The sequence below is a fragment of the Balearica regulorum genome, chromosome 1 (genome assembly GCF_011004875.1).
Source record: "Balearica regulorum gibbericeps isolate bBalReg1 chromosome 1, bBalReg1.pri, whole genome shotgun sequence".
Classification (NCBI taxonomy): Eukaryota; Metazoa; Chordata; class Aves; order Gruiformes; family Gruidae; genus Balearica; species Balearica regulorum.
In genome coordinates, this window is record NC_046184.1 from 79,987,007 (window position 1) to 80,008,886 (window position 21,880).

The window sequence follows — 21,880 nt, forward strand, 5'->3', positions numbered from 1 at the left end:
GCTTGTTTCATACCTGTAAATTCCTCTGTGGGAATGGCTCATTATTTTGAAGAAATATTCCAGAATGCATATGGATTTTTTATTTTTTTTTTACTTTTATCAACTTGCTGCAAAAAGTAATTGTAATGGGCTTCTTTAGTATATAGCTAAGATGTCCAGAAAGACATCCCTTAATATTTGGCAAGTAAATAATTTTTGAAGCCACACATACGCCACATCATGTCTCCCAATACATTTCATCCATTTAAAATTACAATAGGAGTAAAATCATTATTTTATATAAGCAACAAGTCTAGTGCATTTGACAGACCCAACAAGTAAAGCCCTTTAAATACAAGCATTATGTACAAGCACATTTTAGCTTATCCCATGCATTTAAAACTCATAAATTGTGATTCAGCCATTCATGTCACCACGTGTATGAAGTAAAACATGCTCAGTAATTTGGGGATTTAGGAATTTCGGTTTATTTTTTGTGAATGCCTTGTGGCTTTTCGACTGTTGTTGCAGCTATGTTGTTTCTGTGACATTGAGCATTTGTTTTGTCAGACACACCTGTCACCTAGTAGCAAAATGTGCTGGGGAATGCTGCCTGCAGAGATCCATCAACATGGTTTTGTTCCAGCCTGAGGGAAGGATGGGTTTGTTACAGGCAGGGCCCATGGCTTTGAACCCCTCTCGTTAGAGGTGAGAGGGCTGGCAGTGGTAGGGAGAGCTTGGAAAGGTTTGACATTCCCTGCTGGAAATTAAAGGACAAGGTGCGTTGAAGGTGGTGATAAAGGGAGAAGCTGTCTCAGTGCGGGAAGCTGTTCCATCACCAGGAATGAATGAATGCTGGGCCAGAAACTTCGGAAGGGCATTGCCTGGCTGGGGACTGGGTTGATGCAGTGCAAGATCCCACTAACCAAGGCATTAATTAAACTCGGGGTGCGTACCTACTGCAAGCACACATAGTTTCTACTGGGCGATGCACCAGTCCCTCTTCTTAGCTCCGTCCCTCTCTGAGCAGAAAGATTTGGAGTGTCTGGGATTCATCCCGTGTTCCAGTCACAGTTGACCACTGGCCCTTCAGAAGAGAATGGACCCAAATGATGGGGGAGTCTTTGTGGAGGTGGTTTTTTTGTTTGGTCTTTGTTTTTTTTTTGTTTTAGTACTCTGCTGAGTGAGGTGTTTGTTGCCATTCCTCCATTAGATAAACCATTAGATATGGTTTCCCTGTAAGTGGTATCAGAGTTGAGTTTCCAAAACTGTTTGTGAAACCTGTTTTCAGCAGACATGCGTTGAGAATGACACACCTTCTAACTAAATTGAATTAGGCCAGCAAAATAGGAATGGTCTCACTAAGTCCAAAGTGCTTCTTTGACTTCAAGGCCTTTGCTTCAAGGTCCACGTGCTCATACGGATCAGACCATTAGTTACTTTTCATCCCACTAAATGAAGGGCTCAGAGGATCAAAAGCAAGCCTGTTAAATGCAGCCTGTCAATGGTGAACATGATGTGTTCAGTTTTGACACAACATATAAAGACTTTCTAGATGAGATCATGTTAACATTCAAGCAAAATTGAGCCTTTTGATTCACAGACTTAAATTAGCAATGCCCCAGATCCTGGGAAGGAGACCTGAGTATTCCTTGAGCTGTAATGTGTCTGAAATGGGGAAGAACCTGGGTTGAAATGCCACTTGTATTTTCAAGGGTTGTAATGCCACACTGCCATGCTTTTTCGAAAAGCTAGGGAACATAGTGTTCTGTCAAGAAATCAGTACCTTAAATATAGTCTTTGGCATCTTGGAATTATGAGACTGATGAGGACTGTGGCAATCTTTCAGGGTCTTTGTTTCTCCTCTCTTCTGTGATGAAGTGTTACTTATAAAGACTGGAATCTTAACAGGCACCATCATGCACAAATAAATGTGCAGGGTTGTTAAGCTAGAAACTACCTTCATGTCCTCTAGTTGATCTTTCTTGTTTTTCTCCAGCCTGATGTGCAAGTAGCTTGAATTCTTAAGTGGTGGGGTGATGCCTTAACCAGCCAGCATCAAAATGGGAAACTGCTTTTGAAAAAACTTCACAATTGTTGCTTTAATACATGGAATGAGCTGCTTGCTGTGGATGCCTGAGGCAGATGGCCAGTGCTGTGTTGTATGTGAACTTTATGAAGTGATCTAGCAGTTATTAAGGAAGAGGAAAGATTGGTTGCACTTGTGACAGCCTGAAATCTGTTAACATGCACTGCTTCATTTGGTGTCATAAAAAGGACCAGTCCCTCCCTCTTATAATATATGTGTGAAATCAGTTCCAGCATGTTACCTTCTCTTGTGCTTTGGTTTCTTATGGCCTTTTGGGAAAAGATCTAAACTGGAATCCTTTCCACCACTAAATTTCCAAGAAAGAGTATAAAATTAAACTTAAACAAGCATCTAGCAGTCAGAAAAGCTTGTATTATTATAGAACTTAGGTGCTTAAGAGACTGGCACAGAAGATTGGAAGTCTAGTATGCTAAGCCTTGTATTAATGCTTTCATCGGAATTAGTGCATGGAGTTTATGATTATCACGTACCAGGAGGAACAGAATTCAGTTTCTTCTCACAGCCTGTTAAACCTAGGAAATTAGGTTTCTTATTCTAGCCTTGTTTTCCCAGGTGGAAAAAACCCCAAACAACAAAACACCTACCCCACCCCAAAACATTGTAGATCTTCAAATAGGAATAAGAAGTATTGAAGTCCATTCTAGAGTCAGCGAACTTGATATTGAATTTGGGCATGAAGGAGATGTGAGATATGAAGAAAGTATCAGCCTGGGCTGTATCACGCAAGGTATTCCCATGAGAAAAAGGAGCAGATTGATTGTATTGCACAAGGCTGTGAGGTGATCTAGTCTGACACACCGTGCGCAGCTCTCCTTATGTTCAAGGAAGGCAAGTTCATAGTACAACAGAAGGGCTATGAGGATGCCTGGGGAGTGGAGAACCTCTGGGAGAAAACTGGAAAAGCTTTACCTGTTTGGCTTAGTCAAATGAACACCGAAAATGATACAATTTCTCCTTCTAAATAAGTCTAGGGTTAATGTAGGTTGAAAATGGTCTTCTCCCTCTCTGCTGGATTGCATTGATACAGGAAAAGTTACTTTACAGGCTTTCATTCTTAACAGTGACCTCCTGTTTCAATGTTGAATTGAAATTTTCAAGGTGTCAACTCTACCCCTAGGTGAGAATTGAGGGGAGGCTGAGGGGGAGGAACGGTTTCAGGAATGTTAGCTAAAAGCTGTTCAGCAGTTTCACGCTCATTTTAGGTAGGTTAGCCAGTATTATTTGCAAGTATTTGGAGTTGCACTGATGATTTAAAGATGCTAGCTGGTAGGCTGGGGGAGCAGGGTTGACCTTGTGTTAGCAGCCCTATAATTAGCATTCTGATAACAATCACATGTGATCTGCAGAGATGACTTCATGTTGAAAGTATTACAAAGCCTTAGTGCAAGTAATCTGTCCATCTTGCTTTTTATGAAGGGTAGGGTTTCCTTAATGTTTTTGTGCCATTGGGGCATGAATGTTTCTACATTATTAGCCATTATTTCAACACGGCTCTAGAGGTATGAAACATATCATTTACTAGTAATTAATTTGTGTGGGTGTTGTTGCTGACTGGATGTGTCATCTACCTCTGGAAGCCTGTATAAAATGCTGAATTATAGTATAGTAGACTAATACCCTGTAATCAAGTGTATGAACTGTGAGTGTATGAAGAGAAAGTGATGTGTTTGAAGAGCAATTGCTGAAACTGGTGAATTATCTAAAAGATAAAACTCCATATCAGATTAATTTCAGCTGAAAAAGATGCTCAGGTAGTTATTGTAAAACAAATCAACAGAACTGGAATATATGGCAAGGAATTTGCATGGGTTTTTAAGGTCATAGCCTTTCCTTTTGCGTAATCCAGTCCATGGAATTTAATTCTTGCTTTTGCCTGACCTAAGCTATATCGAAACTGAGGATCAACTACTTATTTTTCAATTATAAGTTCTCCTGCTGGGTCGCAGTGTAAATTTTCAAATGCCTTCTCACTTCTGATCAAGTTGTTCTAGAGATCCATTGGTAGACATAAACAAGGAGAGAGAAATACTCAGCCTTCTGTGAAACTTAAGGCTACCGTGACTCAATACAATAAAAACGGATGCTCAGAGTGGTTTAGAGTTACCACTACTCACTGAACTTTCATCTGAATCGGTGGTGGTATGTACTCTTGTTATGTTTTGAACAATAGTCTGTAGCCTCAGAAGAGCTTGCTATGGAAATGATTTACAATGCTCAAGATTTCCTTGAGGCTTTCCTGAAGCCAAAGACTTACTATCAGATGTTGTGACCTCCAGAAAAGTGCTGGGACATTTGAGCTTCGGCCCTGTGGCAGTATGGTGGAGTCGGTCTTGAAAGTAGCCCTTCTGGGAAAGAAGGTGGAGATCCTCCCCTTCTCATCGTCACTGGGATGTACTTGGCTCATTTCATGTTCTGTTTGAACATGAAAGAGCTGATATAGAGCTTTGAAAAGATCTTTCAAATTTTTTTTTCAGATTGTCAATGGCTAACATTGTTAGAGCTGACATACATTTGAGTTTCCCTGGTGAGAAGTAGTTGATTTGGGCATTTCATATGAGAAATCTGGTTGTCAGGGAAAGAGCAAAAACTTCATCTGGGCTGTCAGATGTCCAGAAATCCCTGATTTCTGACTGCTGGGCTTGTGCCCCTGCACATCTTGCGCTTCAACCTTCTCGTGTGTATAGAGGCCATCTGCACAGCACATGGGAGGTATGTCTGGTGCAACCAGATGTGTTGGACTGGCTGTGTAAGTGTGGCACAGCGCTTGAACCCATCTTGGTCTGCAGTTCCCCAGACAAAAAAAAAAAAAAAAAAGAGGGACTCCTAGATAATCCTTCTCCCACTTCACAAACTGTAGGAAATGGTTAAACCTCAGCTCCTTTGCATTCTCTGAGAACAGATTGAAGAGCTTTTTCTTCTTAAGTAGTGTTCTCTTCTAGAAAATGCTTTCTTCTGGCGTGTTTAGCCCTCTCTAAATATGGCAAAGGTTAGCATCCCCTTTTGAAAAATTTTGAAAGACCTTCTGTAGGACATATGGAAAAGACAACCTACAGCTATCGGGTCCCAAGTGTGAAGCTGAGAATAATATCATTAGATCAGATGGCTTGCAAATGTAATGATGCTGACTATTTTAGACAGCACCTTTTCACTCTGCAATAAGAATGGTGGTGTTTTCTGAGAAACGTTTCATTAATGATAACGGTCGTCTCTTTTCAAATCAAAGCTTATTCTTGATAGGAAAACCAACTTGCTTAAAGCTAGGCATTCTGACATGTTAAAAGTACAGAAACTGAAATTTATGATAAAATAAAACCCTAAGCGTAAATAACATTTGCAGGTGCTGTTGTCCTGTAATATTCAAGCTCTGGATGGATATAGGAGTGTTCTGAATGAGTAATATGGCAGCAGTGTAAAATCGGGAAATGAGGGAATTGAACATCTTGTTTTGTAACAGAACTGTTAGGTCGTCTGAAATGGAGTTGTGGAAGTTATCATTTAAGCAACAGATCACTCTGTAACAGATACAGATTTTTCTTTTTCTAGGAACAGCTAATTAAAGACAGGCTAGGAGTTTCTGATTCGTGTCTGTGGAGTTGTACTCCACAAAAGAGAGGTTTTGTGAGGATGTTGTACACACAGGTTCATTTGTCTTATGTATTGTCTGAGTGGGTTTTTGTTATTTATTTTTCTTAAACTTTGTCATTTAGGAGAGGTATGGAAGCATTTCTAATGCTTTGAATGTAAACATTTTTTAGTCCTGATAAATTTTAGAGATGACTTTTTAGATGGATGTAGATTGTTCTGTGAAAGCAGCAATTGAAAGCTCTAAAAAAAGTGTTCTTACCAGTTGAAGTCAGTGAGCTAGAAATTACTGTAACCTTTTCTTGGCAACCTTAAAACTTAACAGATAAAATCAGATACTTTTTTCCCCCCACGAGAATCTTGTTGTGTATTTAAAACTCTGACACGGCCACAGGAAACGCTGAGTTAGGATCCAGGGACATGTGCAGTGGGAGAGATGGTGCTTCTCTTTATGTGGTGGTCCTGCTGCTTCTGTGACTGTCAGGCTCACGGGTCAGGCCAGCAAGCTGATGGGACAGAAGACCAAACCACTGAAGAAAAGAGAGCCTGGGAAGACCAAGCTTGTTTTGTTCTCCTCCTTCCCGACTTACGTGCAGAACAGATCCCATGATCATACAGCTAATTTGAAGATGAGGGGTGGGATGGCTGCTTTGCAGCCTGAGGTTGCATTGGATTTTGTGTAATGTGAAGCTGTGCCCTGAGTTTAACTTGCTTATGTTATGGTTTAGCTGTTTTGAGAGAAGGATGATAAGTAGCTGTGGTATTGAGGGAAATGCAAGTAAAGAAAGTCCAGTAGAACAGGATTGCGATATGAGATGTATCCAAGCTGGAGAGCTGGCTATAGCATCTACAGCCCCAGATTCCAGATGGCTGCTGGTTGTCGGGCTTTGCTCTCAGTATTCTCCCACCTCTGTGAAGTGGGGCCCTGCTTTTTCAAGTGCTTGGAAGTCTGCTTGTTCATTAGTGCTGGGCGAGAGGTAGGTATTGTTTTAATTGTAGCTTTAGGACTTCTTTTCTGGGTTTTTTTTTTTTTTTTTTTTTTTTTTTTTTTTTAGCAATAGTTAGTGATAGCAGTCATAACTTAAGCTTGGGGGACTGCCAGCTGGCAGAGGGATGCTGGTAGCTCTCAGGCAGGGAAGGCTTGAGTCGGAGCTGAGGGAGACATGGGCTGCGGAGGTCAGACTGCAAGGTAGCGGCAAACATATCCTGTCCAGTAACGCAATGTGCAGGAGGGTGGAAAAGCTAATTTCAGGAATGAGCCTTCCGATTCTTTTGAATTCTGAATTCTTTTGTGCAACCCAAGGTCTCCCAAAATAGTTAAATCTTGATGTTTCAGGAGCAGCAGCCTATCTTAATGCTATCATGTATCTACTGTGGCTCTAAGGGACCAGGTATGGATTTAACTGTAGATCTTTTGAAGTAAGTAAAGGGCCCTGATGTACCTGTTAATATTACTAAAACTCAATGTTAGAGCCAGCTAAAATGGTTACTCTTCGTTCTCTAACTTGACTGTGATCTGTGCAATGCTTAGACAGAGTAACCCTTGGTAATTGTTTCCAGCAATGACAAATTACAGAGGGAGCAAAAGGAACGTTTTTGCACACTATTAGGTCTTGGATGCGATAAGCAAAACTTAAACACGAATTATAATTGTTTACCTGGCAGTGGCACAGAGGAAGGATACTCACGAGAGCTGTACTCATGGCTGATGCTGGAGGACGTGGGATCTTTGGCTGGGTGTCTCTGTTTTTCTACCCTAGCAAAGATGCTACCCAGTAAGTTTATCACTTACCAGTGTGTGCGATAAGTGGGAAAAATAGAGGATGTTCCCATCATCAGGAAGTCATCATGATCTATTGTGCTAACTTTGCGTGACATTATCAAAGAGAAGAGGGGAAGAGGAAATAAAAAAAAAAAAAAAAGCCATTCATTGAGCACATTTGTTTTCAAGCAGTACAGAAGGAGGAGCTGTCTTCAGTTTTAAGTGCATTGATTGAAAAGTATTTTCACACCAGCACATCGTGACTAATATTCCATGCAGTCATGTTCCCGCCTGTCACTTTCTGATGTGGTTTTTGTGCAGCTGCAGGAAGGAGTTCATTTAACCCCAGCCAGGCACCTGACAACATGAAGGGAAAGGCCACTTGCGCTCGGAGCACCGTGCCAGCAAGTGAACTTTCTGGAATGATTGCACCTTAATTGCTGAGGTTTTTTTGAGTGGCAGCCATGGGGGATGGGAGCTAACAGCAGATCATTAGGGCAGAGGGACAGAGGACAAATGGATGTCTACCTGGGCTCTTGAAGGCTGTTGTTGAGTTGAGGGGGAAGCAAAACATCTTCTTGCCTTATGAGCATTTTAAGGAGGGAGTGGAGAAGCTGGGAATGACAGAGCATCCTCTTAGGAGATGTATTTGTTTTGTTACAAATGTCTGCAGTGCCTCTCTAGAAATTTGATTCCAAGTTTAATGAACTTCTGATTGCATTTGCATGTTCTGCAACCAGGGAAAACGTATCTAGCTGCAATTTTCAGTATCAGTTATTGAACTAACAAAATGTGACCTCTGTTTCTGAGAGCTCGGGATGCTTACATGCTCATGACAGAGGTGCTATAAAACCATGCCAGGTTAAGAGGTGTATATATAGGGCACTGGTTTGTTTTTGGCGTGCTCTCTTGAAAAGAATTGGGCAGCGTCCCGTGCTGACCTCAGTCTTTTTGTGGGCTAAATTAATGTCTTTATTCTGCTTGGTAGTGTGGGCCAAGAAGAATTCTAAAATGAATGCAAGAATTTGTGGTGTGCAAGATGTCTGAAAGTACCCTCAATTGTTTTTGTGTTTCATCAGTATGGTGTTACAAATGGGCCTGTGTAACGCAGAAGAGAGTCTGTGAGCCCTTACTGGTTGACAGTGTGAATGGTGTAGCAGGAGGGGCTGTGCTGGGGCCCTTTTAAGTGGGGGAATATCCATCTTGCACTGTTGTTGGAAGTAATTATGAATCTGTTTTCATTTGAAGAAAAGCCCAATAGATGTCATTTTATGTTTAAAATGTGAGGCTGAGGCATAAATTAGTGTCTTGCTGCTACTGATCCACGGAGGAGTCATGAGCTTTGAAATAGAAACCGACTCAAAATTCTGAATGTCACTGGCTGCACAAAAAAAGTACGTTATGCTGGAAGGTCCATTTTTATGATACTATACTCCTAAAAGAAAAACTGAAAAAATTCTTCCATCTTTTTCAATGTAGGAAGGGGAAAAAATCCTGTCTTCTACTCTGGGCATGTCCAGCCTCAGGTTTGCAGCTTTAACGTGAGGAATTATTTTTGGAAAGAAATAAAACGTGGATTGGGAGCACTCACCCTTTCACTGAGAATGTGTCTTTTTTTTCCTCAAGACCAGGCTGGGTCTTGAGGAAATGTCTTGCTTTGATGAAGATTAGGACCAGGACCTCATGTGCTGGGCTCTGCCCTCTGCTTTTGTTCAGTTGCTTCTTAACAGGCTTCAGCTGCAGTCTTTTGACTTTCTAAATGCTTCTGTACCTGTAAGTTGGGGACGATGGTCGCTTACTCAGTGGTGATGTTTGAAGGAGAAATTGGTGATGGTGAAGCCATCGAGAAGCTGGTGACAGCACAGCTCCACATCTGTCATGGCTTATGGGTACAGGGCGGTGACCTGCTGACGGGGGAGTTGCCCACAACTGTGGTGGCCTGTGTAGTAGGAAGCTCGAAGCAAGCAGAGCGGAAACAATGGCTCAAATAAATGCTTGCAGATGGTTGTAGGGCAGTGGAAGAGCTGCTGGCTCTGAGGCGTCTTGCTGAGCTTCCCAGAGAGCTTCTCAGCCAGGGATGGGCAAGAAGGCTAACACCTGAGTGTTACTCAGAAGAGGCTGTGGCAGGGCCTCATGTATGGGAGGTGGGAGTTGATGGGAGCTGCTCAGAGAAGGCATATTCACTCATCTGACCCTCGAGGGTGTCTTGAAAAGCATGGACTGCCGTGGCTTATAGGCAAGGGAGCAGACTCTTTGCCTAAGCTCCCTTTCTCCAGATGCTTTTTGTTGGTACTGTATGGAATTAAATAGATGAGAATTAAGCGGATTCTTATGTGCATTCCTTGTTCATTGCAGATTCCCAAAGGGCAGTTCTAGTCTCTGTGGTGGGTAAATAGGGCTGACCCTCTGAGTCCTGCAACTGAAGGCCCCGTCTGAGCACTGGAGGCACAGGACTGCATGTCAGGAGAGGTAAAAACACAAGGTCTGGCACTAGAGGAGCTCGCTTGGAGGGGGAGGAGGCCGGAAGGATGTAAGTGTGTATTTAGGCTCACTTCAAGGAAAGCTGCAAAGAGGCATTGGCATTCATATACAGGAGTTAATGCATAGCTTTTTTTTTTTTCCTGGTTAAAAAGACCAAGTTGAGTCTGAGTAAAAATGGGCCTTTCCTTACAATTACTCAACTTCAGTCCTCCTTGTCGTATCACTGGCTGCACGGCTGCCATGGCCTCCCGCAGCAGGCAAACATGAACGTTAGGTGTAGCGAAACCGTAGGAAACACCCACTTCCACCCTTTCTCTTTTTTGTGAGGCAGCTTTTTTTTTATAGCCATTGTGAATGTGTCCAAAAGTAGCAAAGAGCTTGGAAGGCCACTCCACGTTTCTTCTTCCTTTTGCAGGTCAGCTTCAGCTTCTCCTCACGTTCCCCTCCAGTAAGTGGACATTACTGGTATTTACACAAGAAGCACAGAAGTCAACAGATGGAAATTATTAGAATGTAGAGGCACAAGGGCCTTTGGTTTTTTGTTTCAGAGCTTGGTAGATGCAAGCTTTGTCTCTTCCACAGCACTCTGAGACCACATGGAGAACCTGCCCGTGGAGAGCTTCAACACCAGGGGAGGTTTCTGCCTGGGTCCCTGCACCACGCAGTTTAATGAGGCGTACTGGCTTTTGGCAGGTTTCCGACTGGCTGCCACTGCACGCCACTGTCTCTCATTAGGTAGGACGTTTTTAGGTGCTGGATTGAATTTACTTCCATCCTGTGCAGACCTGGTGGTGGTCTGCTTTTTACACACTCCAGTTTACAGAGCTAGCGCCAAGCTACTAAATTATTAAGCCGGGGTTTTAATAGAAACCCCTGTGTAGGCTTAAATTGTTTCCACTCTATTTGGAGTTTCCTGCTCTGCTGGTTTTTATTTTGTCCTGTGCATGAAAGTGTGGAGGGAGGTATTCACAGGAAGGCACAGAGGCAAAGAGGAAGAATTCAGCCTGAGAGCACTAGAAAGTACAAATGAAATAAAAGGTTAATTGGTACTGTGTCCAACTCTGATGGAGGTGATAGCGGGGAAAAAAATGCTTCCTAATCCCCATGACAGTTCAGCGGAAACTTGTGTGTTTGTTTTCAATGCTGTTTGTAACTTAGGTTTCTCAATAAAATATTTTCTTGCCCAGCTATTTTTGTCTTGACCCCTTCCCCAGGGCTTGAAAGGGATGTTTGTCAGCAAACACAGCTCTCCCAGTTTTTCCCCCAGTGTCAAACCCCACTGCCACCAGTGGCATGGCGGTGCTTGATCTGGCAGGACTTCCCTCCTCGGTAGAGAATGCTCCTTCCAGCTTCACACCGCTTCCACCCAGTCGTCCCCTTGCTGCAGGCTCTCCCCTACAGCCCCACACCACGGCATGCTGCGTCAGGATCATACTTGCCATTTAAGTACTATGTAAGTCAATCTGGTAAGCATGGCTTGTTTTTTAGCAGTGCACCGATAAATTTGTGTTGTCCTTGATGACAGGTATGATTGCTGTCCTCCACCAAATGGGTTGACTCTGTCACACAGTTAAAATGAGGGATGTTGTTTGAACGGGGGACTTCTGATAGACCAGGAGTCCTCAGCAGTGATTCCCTGAGGCTGCTTCATCGTGAGCAGTGACCTCTTTCCTCTGGAAGATGGGAGAGGTTCAGAAAAACAGTGATAAGAGGTGGCAGTGGGCTAAAACTGGTCAGCATGTGTCTCTTCCTGCTTGTTCACTTGGCAGCCACTGTGGGCATGCGTTGAGTCCCAAGTGAGGGGACTGCTTTGCTGAGACAGAGTGTGGTTGCAGGATGCGTGCCCACCGCTCAGACATACCAGCTGGACCTGCCAGCTCACTGGAGTGACTGGGGTTGTCAAGCACAGCTACAGCAAGCCGTAGCAACCGAGTTGCAGGTATGCGCTTTGAGGGCTTTGGAGCAGATCTGTTACCAAGCTCTCTGAACATATGGTACGTCCTACAACGTGTAAAACAGCTCAAACCATCCGACTCAGCTTATGTGCGTACGGTACTAGCAGCTATTGGCTGAATCTCACCTGGAGTTTGCAGGTCTGGCTGAAGAGAAAGTTGGTCTGTGAATTATAAAGGCTACCTTCGTCACTCAATGGCAGGAATAGCGCTGCAGTTCCTGTCATTGTCATCATGCTCGAGCCGTGTTTGGGTACTTACCATGTTTAATTGCATGGCTGATTTACTTAATGTCTCTCCTGGGTTCACTCATAACACGTTTATTTTTAGGATTCGGGGAAATTAGGGACACTAGCAATCCATTGAGGTTCTCTCTCAAGGCAGGAGTTTTCCAGACGATGATGGTAATAACAGCTGTGGCTTAGTCACAGAGTTACCTGGCTAAGCTGATGAAATTAGTGTTGGCAAGTATGGTAGAGCTTATACGCTTGCAAATGAACAATCTCCACTGAAAATATAGTACAGGTGTAGGTGGAGGCCATGAGTTCCCTGGGTTTGCATAACTTGGAGGATATGTGTATGGTTTATTGGGAAATCCCTGGCAGTGCCTGTTGACTTACAACCCTGTAAAGAATTTTCTGATCAAATTCTCAGTGTTTGGGTGTAGCACTGAGATGGTTGTATGTCCTGCCTGGTATAGAGGAATGAGTCATCCCATTTCACAGCAAACTGGTCATGTACCTACAGAGGGGCTCCTTTGTTCCTGGCTGGTATCTCCATTGGGGTATCTAACATGCTTCTCGGTTGCTTTTAGGAAAGACAGTATGCTGAAAGGCCTGTGGTAACAGTTGGCCTAACGCGCCTCGCTCTGCTTGTTGTTTTTAAACAGATGGACCTCTCTGTGGAAACTCTTTATAGCTTCATGCAGGAGCGCCAGAAGAAGTATGCCAAGTATGCGGAGCAGATCCAGAAGGTCAATGAGATGTCTGCCATCCTCCGCCGTATACAGATGGGCATTGACCAGACGATCCCTCTGATGGAGCGGCTGAACAGCATGCTGCCGGAGAGCGAGAGGCTGGAGCCCTTCAGCATGAAACCTGACCGGGAGCTAAAGTCATAGCTGACCCGGCAGGCTCCCCCTCCTCACCTTCCACACTCCAGCGTTCAGCACAGACGCGCTTCCAACGGGCTGGGCTGGCAGATGTTTGAGGCGGACAGCAGCGCTGCCTGACTCTCTGCCAGGGCATCGGAGGAAGAGCAGCGTCAGCTGCCAGAACTGCGCAGCCAGGAATCCAGGAGCTCCCTGGTCCCGTCGTCTGGAGAAGATTTACCGTTCTTTCATCTCCCTCCTCTTGCCCTCCTGTCTCCTTTACCACTACCACCGCCTGTGCCGAGACATTTGTTTCCTTGCTGTGACGAGATTGGGGTTTACAGAGGAGGAGTTTTCTTTGATCAGATTTTTTTTTTTTTTAAACTAGAAAAATTCAGAGGGATACAGGGTGTGACAAACCCTCTAACATAGTTTTTATGCCACTGGGGTTTAGATGATTAGATGGCTGGCAGGTATTTCTGAGAACCCCTGGCCTTGGAAATACGTGTGTTTTATAGGTGAAAGTGCAGGAGCCAGGAACTGGCTTATTAAAATCTGCCTATTATCATAATTAACATGGTTTGCACGGCAGGGTGTTGGCATGTCCTCCTTGAAGCTCCTGTTTTTATGGGCTCACTAATTTATGAGACTGTAAAGGAATAACTGTTCCAGATATGTATGTCTGTTAACGTTAAGCAAGCCTTAGTGTTCCTCTCCCCCTTGCCCTTGCAATGTCCCTGTGCCCCAGCTGGTGGCATTTCGTGTCCCTCACCTTGCACAGTGATTCTGGCAGGCACTGGCACTGACCTGCTCAATTTGCATCCCAAAGTTGTACACGAGGTGTCTATTTTTTTTTTTTGTTTATCGGGACACTCCAGTTACGTTGGTGCTGTCTTTTCCTACCAGGGGGATGCAGATGTTTCTTTACCTTCAAGCGTATGGAGTTGGAGGTGGGGGAGATGCGAGAAATCCTTTAGGTTTTCCTCTTGGCCTAGCTGCCGTCATGCCAAGAGCTTGCCCGAGCGCAGTGTTTAATGACTGAAACCACACGGCCCTTTGGGACTGCGCTCGGGGAACTGCTCCAAAGGCAACAGGATGTTCTTGCCTTCTCCCAAGCCGAGGGCCCCGCTCGTAGGCAGGCAGCGTGTCGGTGCCGCCCGGGCACTGGGCTGGCCTGTAGGAGATGGGTTGGTTGCCAAGTCAGCTGCTGGTCTGCTGGCTGCAGGCGATTTGCAGCACCTCCCCGAGTGTTGGTTTCTCCCTGTATAAAATGTGGGGATATTTTACACACTGCTGTAAAAATATTTACAGATCTAGAAATAGGGTTTAACAGCCTGTGTTGCCATTGTGTGGCAGCTCTTGTCCGCAGCAGAAAGAGCATGAAACCAGAAGTGAGGAGCCCTTGGTTTGCTGGGTCAAGGGTAGGTTTCTGTTTGTTACATCAGTTCTAGGATGCTGTTGCTGGCGAGGAGGCTGAATCGTGTCCGTGAACCCCAAGGGTTATTGTCTGTCAGCAGCACAATTCCAGTAGTGAGGACAGCCCTCTTTGAGAAAGTCAGTGTGATAGCCCATCTTCCAGTACAGCACGAGGCTAGGTGACTTGCCAGGGGCGACTTGCTTCGATATCTCTTAGTACTCAAGAGTACTTAATCAGCAAAAGATTGTCTCTGAGCATTTGGGAATAAGACTTCAGTATATTTTTGATTATATTAGTTACCGCCTGGTGGCAGGAAGCAACGTGCCGTTCTCTTGTTGCATTCCCAAAGGCCATGTAGCCTAGAGTGAATTTTTGTGACGCAGACTGCAGCCAACTTAGATGCGTATCTGAACGATAGCGGTGACTGGACCCAGGGCCTGCTGAATGCTGTCTGAAAGCAGAGTCCCGTAGAAATGAAACCACCTGGAACGATGCCGTGGGAAGAGCGATTTGACTGCTTGAGAGATGGCAAGGAACTCAGCAGATTTTTCTAGTACTGGCAGCAGAGTGGGCCTGGGTGTCTACTGCTTCCACCCCAGAGTTGTTATGTGGTTGTATATACATAGGTGTATACCATACATTGTACAGGATATAACAGGCTTCCATCCTTGCTCATGCATCCTGTGGTATTATGCGTTTGGTTTGTTAAAAGCTTACAAGAGACTTAACAACCCATGAAAACCTGCTTGTCATGGCCATGCCCGTGAGAGTCCTCATTGTCCATCACAGAATATGTCTCTGCCTTCTGCCATCAGACACACCAGAATATTCAGCTGCTTTAAATAGCAGCTGCAGGCATTTTTGTCCTCCTCATCCAGATGATGCCGTCTGGAAGTTTAAAATGTGCAACATTCAGCCGTCTGCCAGACGGGATCATGAATGTCCCACACCCAGGCGTGCTGGAAGCCTATACTGGTGGGAAGATCCTGATATTGGATCTCGAGGCAGGGGCTAAGCTGCAGATGCTCTCTCCTGTAAAGCTTCTAGACATTCGGCCTCATGCTATTAAGTATCAGATCAAAGCATTGCTCCTTGCGGTGCTAATGAGGGCAAGCGAATGGTATTCCTGTCTGAAGGCTGCAGGAGCGAGGGCTGCAAATCAGTTCCTTCCTTATTTGCTGTAAAACACCTAGACATTGGGCTGATAATGGGAGAAAATCCTTGTTCCTGTGAACACTGGCCTTTAAGCTTGTGGATGTGCCGCTGGGCCTCCCAGCTAGAGCTTTCTGACCAGCAAGGGTAGCTTGTGAAAAACATAATAGCTTTACTAGAAAGAAATTGGAGCTGAAATGTGAAGGCTGACCTCTTCGAAGGCACGCAGCCCACTACCTTCATTCCACGCAGAATAAGGTCTTGTATGGGACTGAAGATACCGTGCACCCTCTAACTGTTCTCAAATGATGGTTTACAGTTTTATTTAAAACATTTTCACTGGCTTCATTAACTGTAAGTCTTTGGATCTCTTGCTGAGGGGAAGGCATTTCCTGCCACATCTTGAGCTGCTGTTTGCTGCTTGGCTGCTCCTCGTTCGCTTTGCTTTGCTCACTGCTCTCGGTTTCATCTTGGATTGCAGGTGATGCCCAAGGTGAGACTGTTGCTTTAGTCCCTTTCACGCTGTTTAGCCGGAGATTTGAGATGTGACTGGAATTACCTTTCTGCTTAATTTCCTTTTCCAAGCCAAATGCTGTTGAAGACGGTCTCAGGTATCTCTCATGAATGTACCAGCCATTACTTCTACTGCAAAGGATAGCATGTTAGTGCTATGAACAGAGAATAATCTGGTGTGCTCCACTGAAAAATGTTTTTTCCTGTTTTTCTGCTTTCTGAGGTGATAGAAAGCTGGTGTGTGGTCTGGGGGGTGGGCTAAGCTACTTGCTACACAGTCTTCTGAAAAGCTGGAGAGCTGGGTGAGTCTCTGGGTCTGCGGTTCCCCGCTGGCCTGAGCTACTCTGGTTTTTCCTCTGACTCTGTTATTGTGACACCCGCTTTGTGCTGCCGCTGGTGCTTGTTGCATCCTGCACAAAAGAGGTTTGCTTGGTTGTTTCCGTTGTTTGCAATTTAATGCATTGACAGGGTGCTAAAGTGCCAACCTATCTGCAGGGCAATTTCTGTGAAGATCCAGTGAAGGGGACAGAAAAGAGTGTTTGGGGTTTTTTAAATATATGTATTTTAAATTAAATATATTTAAATATATGTAAATATTTAAAGTGTATTTTCCCCTCCTCTAAGCTTTTACACAGAAAGAGTAGAAATAGGCGTTTTCACAGGCCCAATCATTGCATGAGCCAGCCTCTCTCTTTCAGAGTGTGCGCCACTGGTTTCCTGAGGTACTATTGTGATATCCCTCCCATTCCCGAGCTGCCAGAGTGTATTTTGATTACGCCTCGTGGCCGAGTGCTCCTTGGTTTATGGGTGGTTATCCCATTTGCAGGCTTGCTCTGCTTTCAGCTGCCTACGTGTCCCACAGCTCCAACATTAAAACGTTTGGTACCGCTCTTTTTCCAAGTGTGTTGTTTCCCCGCTTGCCTTGCATATTCTTCATTTACAGCACAGCGCTTCTCGCCGTGACGTCTACGGACAGTACGCACGCTTTGGAGGTTGTCTCTTGGCTTTACTGCTTCGTACACAGAGCCTACCTTGGTGCCGTGGAGATGGCTGATTTCAGTTGCTCTGGGCCAGCTTCTGCCCTGGGACTGTAAGGGAAATGTCCTGGAGTGAAAATAAACGTTGGGTTTTTTGGATGCTGTCCCAATGCTGGTTGGCAAGGATGTCCAGTTTAAATAAATGATGTTTGCAGCGATGCTTGTGACTCGCCAGCAGCGGTGTGGGGCCACAGTTCAGCTGGCTGCCTACTTTTTCTGTGCTGGTAGCTTCCTGGAGGTGAAGAGTAGTCTTGGGTACACTCAGCATACCTACAGCATTACAGAGCTAAGGTGTGGGGGGGAAAGGAGCATTCAAAGGGCAATTCTTAATGTCAGCTGCCTAAAATAACCCTTTTGTCTTTTGAAAAGTTTTGTATTTTAACAGATCTCATGGGGAAGCTGTGGAGGTAATGAAATATGATGGCCTACCGTAAGACTGTAACACGACCACAGAAATAACTGAGAATGGCTGTAGATTTTGTCAATACCTTACTGGGGGTGTTACCGGTGTAACAGTCAAATGAAGCATTTGATTTTGTTCTCTTAATTCTGATGCAGGCCAAACTTCTTAGAAACAGAGCAATACTGGAGGCTCAGTGCAGGGTTGCAGGGGCTGTTAAAAGACCAAGCAACCAGCTTTCAGCAAGTCAATAGCAAAATTTTGGGTTTTAAAAAAGCATGGAGCAGCCGCTGTAAGAGCGGATCGCTGCATACTGAGGGAAGCCCAGCTTTGAGAATGTCCTGTGATGGAGCTGTTTCCTGCAGGAAACAGGTTATTCTAATCAACTCAGAAATGGTTTGGAGGAGCATTAAGTGAATGTACCTGCAGCACTAGGTTGTTCTGGCACTGGGAAAGCAAAGCGGTGATGGACTCTCACCTACTGCATAGGGGGTGCTGAACAAAGAGACAGGCAGATGGATAGGGTTTGGGGGTTTTTGTTGTTTTTAACGTGATCCGATGCCCCAGCCTCATCGCTGCCTGTAGCGTATCACACTTTGGATTCGTACAGCAGTGGTGCTTGGTGAGGGTCCCTGTGATTCTGAGCTGAGAATGACACCTCAATGCAAGCATTGCCTTCCAGCCGGGCAGTTCCCTAAAAGTCTGTTTTACAGCATTTTATGTGCTAGGAAAGCAGCCCCTTCCCCGAGGATTGAGTGTTGCAGGCTACAAATAGCTCCCTTTCCTTTTCTATTCATAGTGGCTCTCATCAATATTCTTGAAGCGCAGAATAGCCAAAGGCTTCACTGCAGAAACTCTTCAGTTGGCCTCAGAGCAACCCTTTGGGCCCAAGGGCCAAGAAGTTCTCTGCAGGCCTGGTTCAAAGGGAAAGGCCAGTTGCCAGGCTAAGCTGATACGGTATGAACACTCAAATTCCCAGTTGTGGTTTTGGGTGTATAGTGTAAATAGTGGTATTGTATTATCATGCTCTGATGTCTACGAGTACGAGATTAACTCTACTTTTATCTCAGAAACTTCAAGAACAAATAGAGGCTAGCTAGGTGTTTAGCCCAGGGTATGGTTGTCTAATTAAAATGCCTAGGTAGGGGAGTTTGGCTGAATCTGAGTAATTTCAGATTTAAAAAGCAGCAGCAACAGCCTTATTAGAACTCCAGTGCTGTCCCCAAGAGAAGCACCAGGCTGCTGTTCTGTGCTTCTGAAACCACCACTTTCAGGTAGACATCAATTTAAAACTTGTGCTGTGCGTCAAAGTGCAATGAGCAGCCAGTCGATGAACATTACAGTTAGTTAGTAAAAACAGGAGCTCGTGTAATTACCACCATTTTACTCTCTTTCTTCCCCCTGGCTCCCAGCCCCCTCAAATGCAGGGCTACCTGATCCATGCTGGGGGAAGGTTTGCCCTGTTTTCAGTCTGCTTCACTCTAGGAATGTAACTGTGACGGTTACATCAAGAGCCTAGTGACCTCAGGAAGGGGTCAGTGCCAGTCAATAAAATGAAAATTAAATGTTGATGACATGTGTGAGACACTTTTCAGTTGCCTCTCAGGTTTTGACTGGAGCTGAACTGTCTCTTTACAGAGCTGTCTACTGGCAGGGGCAAGAGTGGAGGGGCAGAGGAACATGAGCAGAGCAAAGCAGGCAAGAGGAAGAGTGGTGAAAGCTAAAGTGCATGCTTCAAACAACAGAACCTAAGGGAACAAACAGCTAGTCTCACCTACTTGGGATCAGAAGTGGACTTTGGAGTGAAGTGAGGGAAGCTACAGCAGGTAAATGTTAGAAAATTGCCAAGTCAACCTGTTCTGTAGGCTAACAAGCTGATGCCATTTAGGTCTAGTATTGTGCATGGTTCTTGTTTTACCATGCAACAGATGAAAGCTTTCTGTGTGAGAGCTGGTACAGCATGTTTGTACGTAGGAAGCACAGAAGCTCACAGCGGTTCTTACTTGACCTCTGGCTGATGGAACATGGACTCTTCTAGAGAGGACAGAGATTCTGCACTTCCCTTTCTGGGGTTGTGCTCTGAAGGTTTTTTTAAAAATAAAAAAGCTGTTACTGCACCTGAGTGCAAAGATGCTGTTACACAAACTCATAGGTTTTGCCATCTAAGGATGTAACTGTAGCAGCCAAATCTACTGCAGGATTGAATTTTAATAGATGCTATGTTTGTATAAGCTATTCTCTGAAGGAGCAATGAAGGGCATTACTCCTCCCTCAGCAATCAGAAGTTGCTCTGAAGGTTTCAGGTCTGGCAGAATCAGTCAAAACAAGTATTTCAATAAGTAATTGAATTCTTCTTCAAATAAGAAGTATGGGAAGCAAGAAAAAAACCCATGCGGTTGTTCATCCTAGGTAACTTAAACAATTTGAAATACTTGCTTCACCGAGGCTAGCACTGCTGCCGTGGGAAGAGTTTACTCACAGCAGTATCAGACATCGTAAGATGTTAATGGAGAGAAGTGCCATTCCTGCTGTTCAAGGGAGCAGGAGAGGTGGGGTAAACAGGAACAGGTAAGAGGCTGAAACCGTTTGCTACCAGTGCTGTAAAAATCACTACTGCTTGTGATGAGTGGTCCAAAGCTACCCAATCATTAACAGGCGCACATCCACAGAGAAGGACATGTATGATACGGGCGAGCCCTGGGTGCTGGGGAGCAGGTTGTACTGTGGGCAGGTGACGCACACTCCACAGCCAGAGGCACACAGGCTCCTTCCTCAGCTGTTCTATATAAACAGGTACCATTTCTGATTTTATTTCATCATAACATACAGGTAATGCTCATGACACAACAAGACGAGAAACTCACATCTCTCTGAACCATTTAAACAGCTTGCCATACACCAAGAACATTATATTTGTATTGAACATGTACACATTTCCCCCCCTCGCATCCTCCACTTTGCTTTCCAAACTTCTGCAAACCATTTCCAGCATTGTTCAGGTACAGGACACTAGTTCAGACAGGAGACAGGGCACCACCCTGTGCAGGACATGGGGTTAAGGCTTCCTCCTACAGGAACCCCTCCCCTAAAAATACTGAGCCTACAGCTTTGATTCATTCAGTGACTACTGCATATTGGAAATCACAAGGAGCCAGAAGACCAGATTTCAGTTCCTCAGAAGGTGATTAACCAAACAAAACCCAAACGTACATCTTTGTATGTATAGAGAGAAGGGGAGAATGCACATGTGAAGGAGCACAAAAGACAGGAAGATTCTGCCTCTCGGGATTGATTTGTGTTAACCCCATTAACTGATTTAAATCAGACAGGGGCATTTACAGAAATCTGGCTAAGAGGAGCACTGCTAAATGGTTTACGTACATATATATACACAGAGAGTGTGTATATATGCTGAAAATAGTTGTAATGTAATCCTTTTCACTTGATATGTAAACAGAGACAAGTGGCAGTATGTTTAATGAATAGCCAAGACCTGACACGCTTTCCAATGTGGTGTCAACCTATCCTTTGCCCGTACTAACCCTTCTTCCAGCAACTCCTACACATGGCACAAACCCAGCCTCCGGGTTCAGTTACTCCTGGTGCTGCCTCTCCCTCTGTGTCTTTTGCACTTTTTAGGATCAAGTTAATCAATGCTGTAGCTTTCAGTGCTAGTTTCAACAGTCTGCTGTAGGAAATTAAAGTCACATCCTAGCCACAAAACAAAACAATGACAAAATCTTCTCCACTTTTCAATATAGTAAAACCTGAGATTTGAGTCACAAACTAGCTAAACTTACAGTAAAAAAAAAAACACAACACAACAAAACCCCCCAAAAAACCCCAAACAAAACAACCCAAGTTGCTGACTTGAATTAAGGCTTCAGTTTGCTGCTGACAATTTTTTTTTTTTAAAGCCGTGGGCCAGGGTTAAGTATTTGTTACACGTGATTTACAATTTTCCGCTGCCTACACTGAAATGGGACCAAACGCTATCGTTCCCCACCCCCGATATGCATGTGGCTGGGGAAGATGGAGCCAACACGTGTGCAGCTCCCATGGGAGCAGAAGGATGAAGCTTTAGGCTGTGCCTCCAGGTACCCCCTCACTGACAAACCTCTCGTGACAATGCAGGCGCACACAAGAATTTGAGCAGTGGCAGCCAAGGTACTGCACGAATGGTGAGCTGGAGGGGAAGCAGCTGGTTTGCTGTCAAAACCACCATGAGAAGGGGGGCTGTGTCTGCTCTCCCATGAAACACCCTGTCGGCAGCAGGGAAGGGACAACCTCCTCGAGCTGGCGCGTCCCCTGGGGCGGTGCGGGTGGGTGCGCAGCACGGGCCAGCAGCAGCACAGCTACCAGCGTCTGCAGCCACATCCGCTTTGGGACAGGCCAGCAGCAGCAC

At 44.8% G+C, this 21,880-nt stretch overlaps 2 protein-coding genes across 11 annotated transcripts in view; one reads left to right on the top strand and one right to left on the bottom strand.

The window, feature by feature from the left end:
* Nucleotides 1-21,306, top strand: part of BORCS5 (BLOC-1 related complex subunit 5) — a 78,118-nt gene extending 56,812 nt beyond the window's left edge. For 3 of the 5 annotated variants that reach the window (XM_075760949.1, XM_075760939.1, XM_075760930.1), the window contains 4 exons: nucleotides 9,789-9,902; nucleotides 10,330-10,649; nucleotides 11,750-11,853; nucleotides 12,756-21,306. In XM_075760949.1, the coding sequence (XP_075617064.1) occupies nucleotides 10,511-10,649; nucleotides 11,750-11,853; nucleotides 12,756-12,986 (474 nt within the window). In that variant the 5' untranslated portion in view covers nucleotides 9,789-9,902; nucleotides 10,330-10,510 and the 3' untranslated portion in view covers nucleotides 12,987-21,306. The remainder of the gene's footprint in view (nucleotides 1-9,788; nucleotides 9,903-10,329; nucleotides 10,650-11,749; nucleotides 11,854-12,755) is intronic. The other 2 variants (XR_012836725.1, XM_075760924.1) reach the window with 2 other exon arrangements.
* DUSP16 (dual specificity phosphatase 16) overlaps nucleotides 20,255-21,880 on the bottom strand; it is a 72,151-nt gene continuing 70,525 nt past the window's right edge. For all 6 annotated transcript variants that reach the window (XR_012836711.1, XR_012836720.1, XR_012836709.1 and 3 more), the window contains one exon: nucleotides 20,255-21,830. The gene's annotated coding sequence lies outside the window, so the exon portion shown is untranslated. The remainder of the gene's footprint in view (nucleotides 21,831-21,880) is intronic.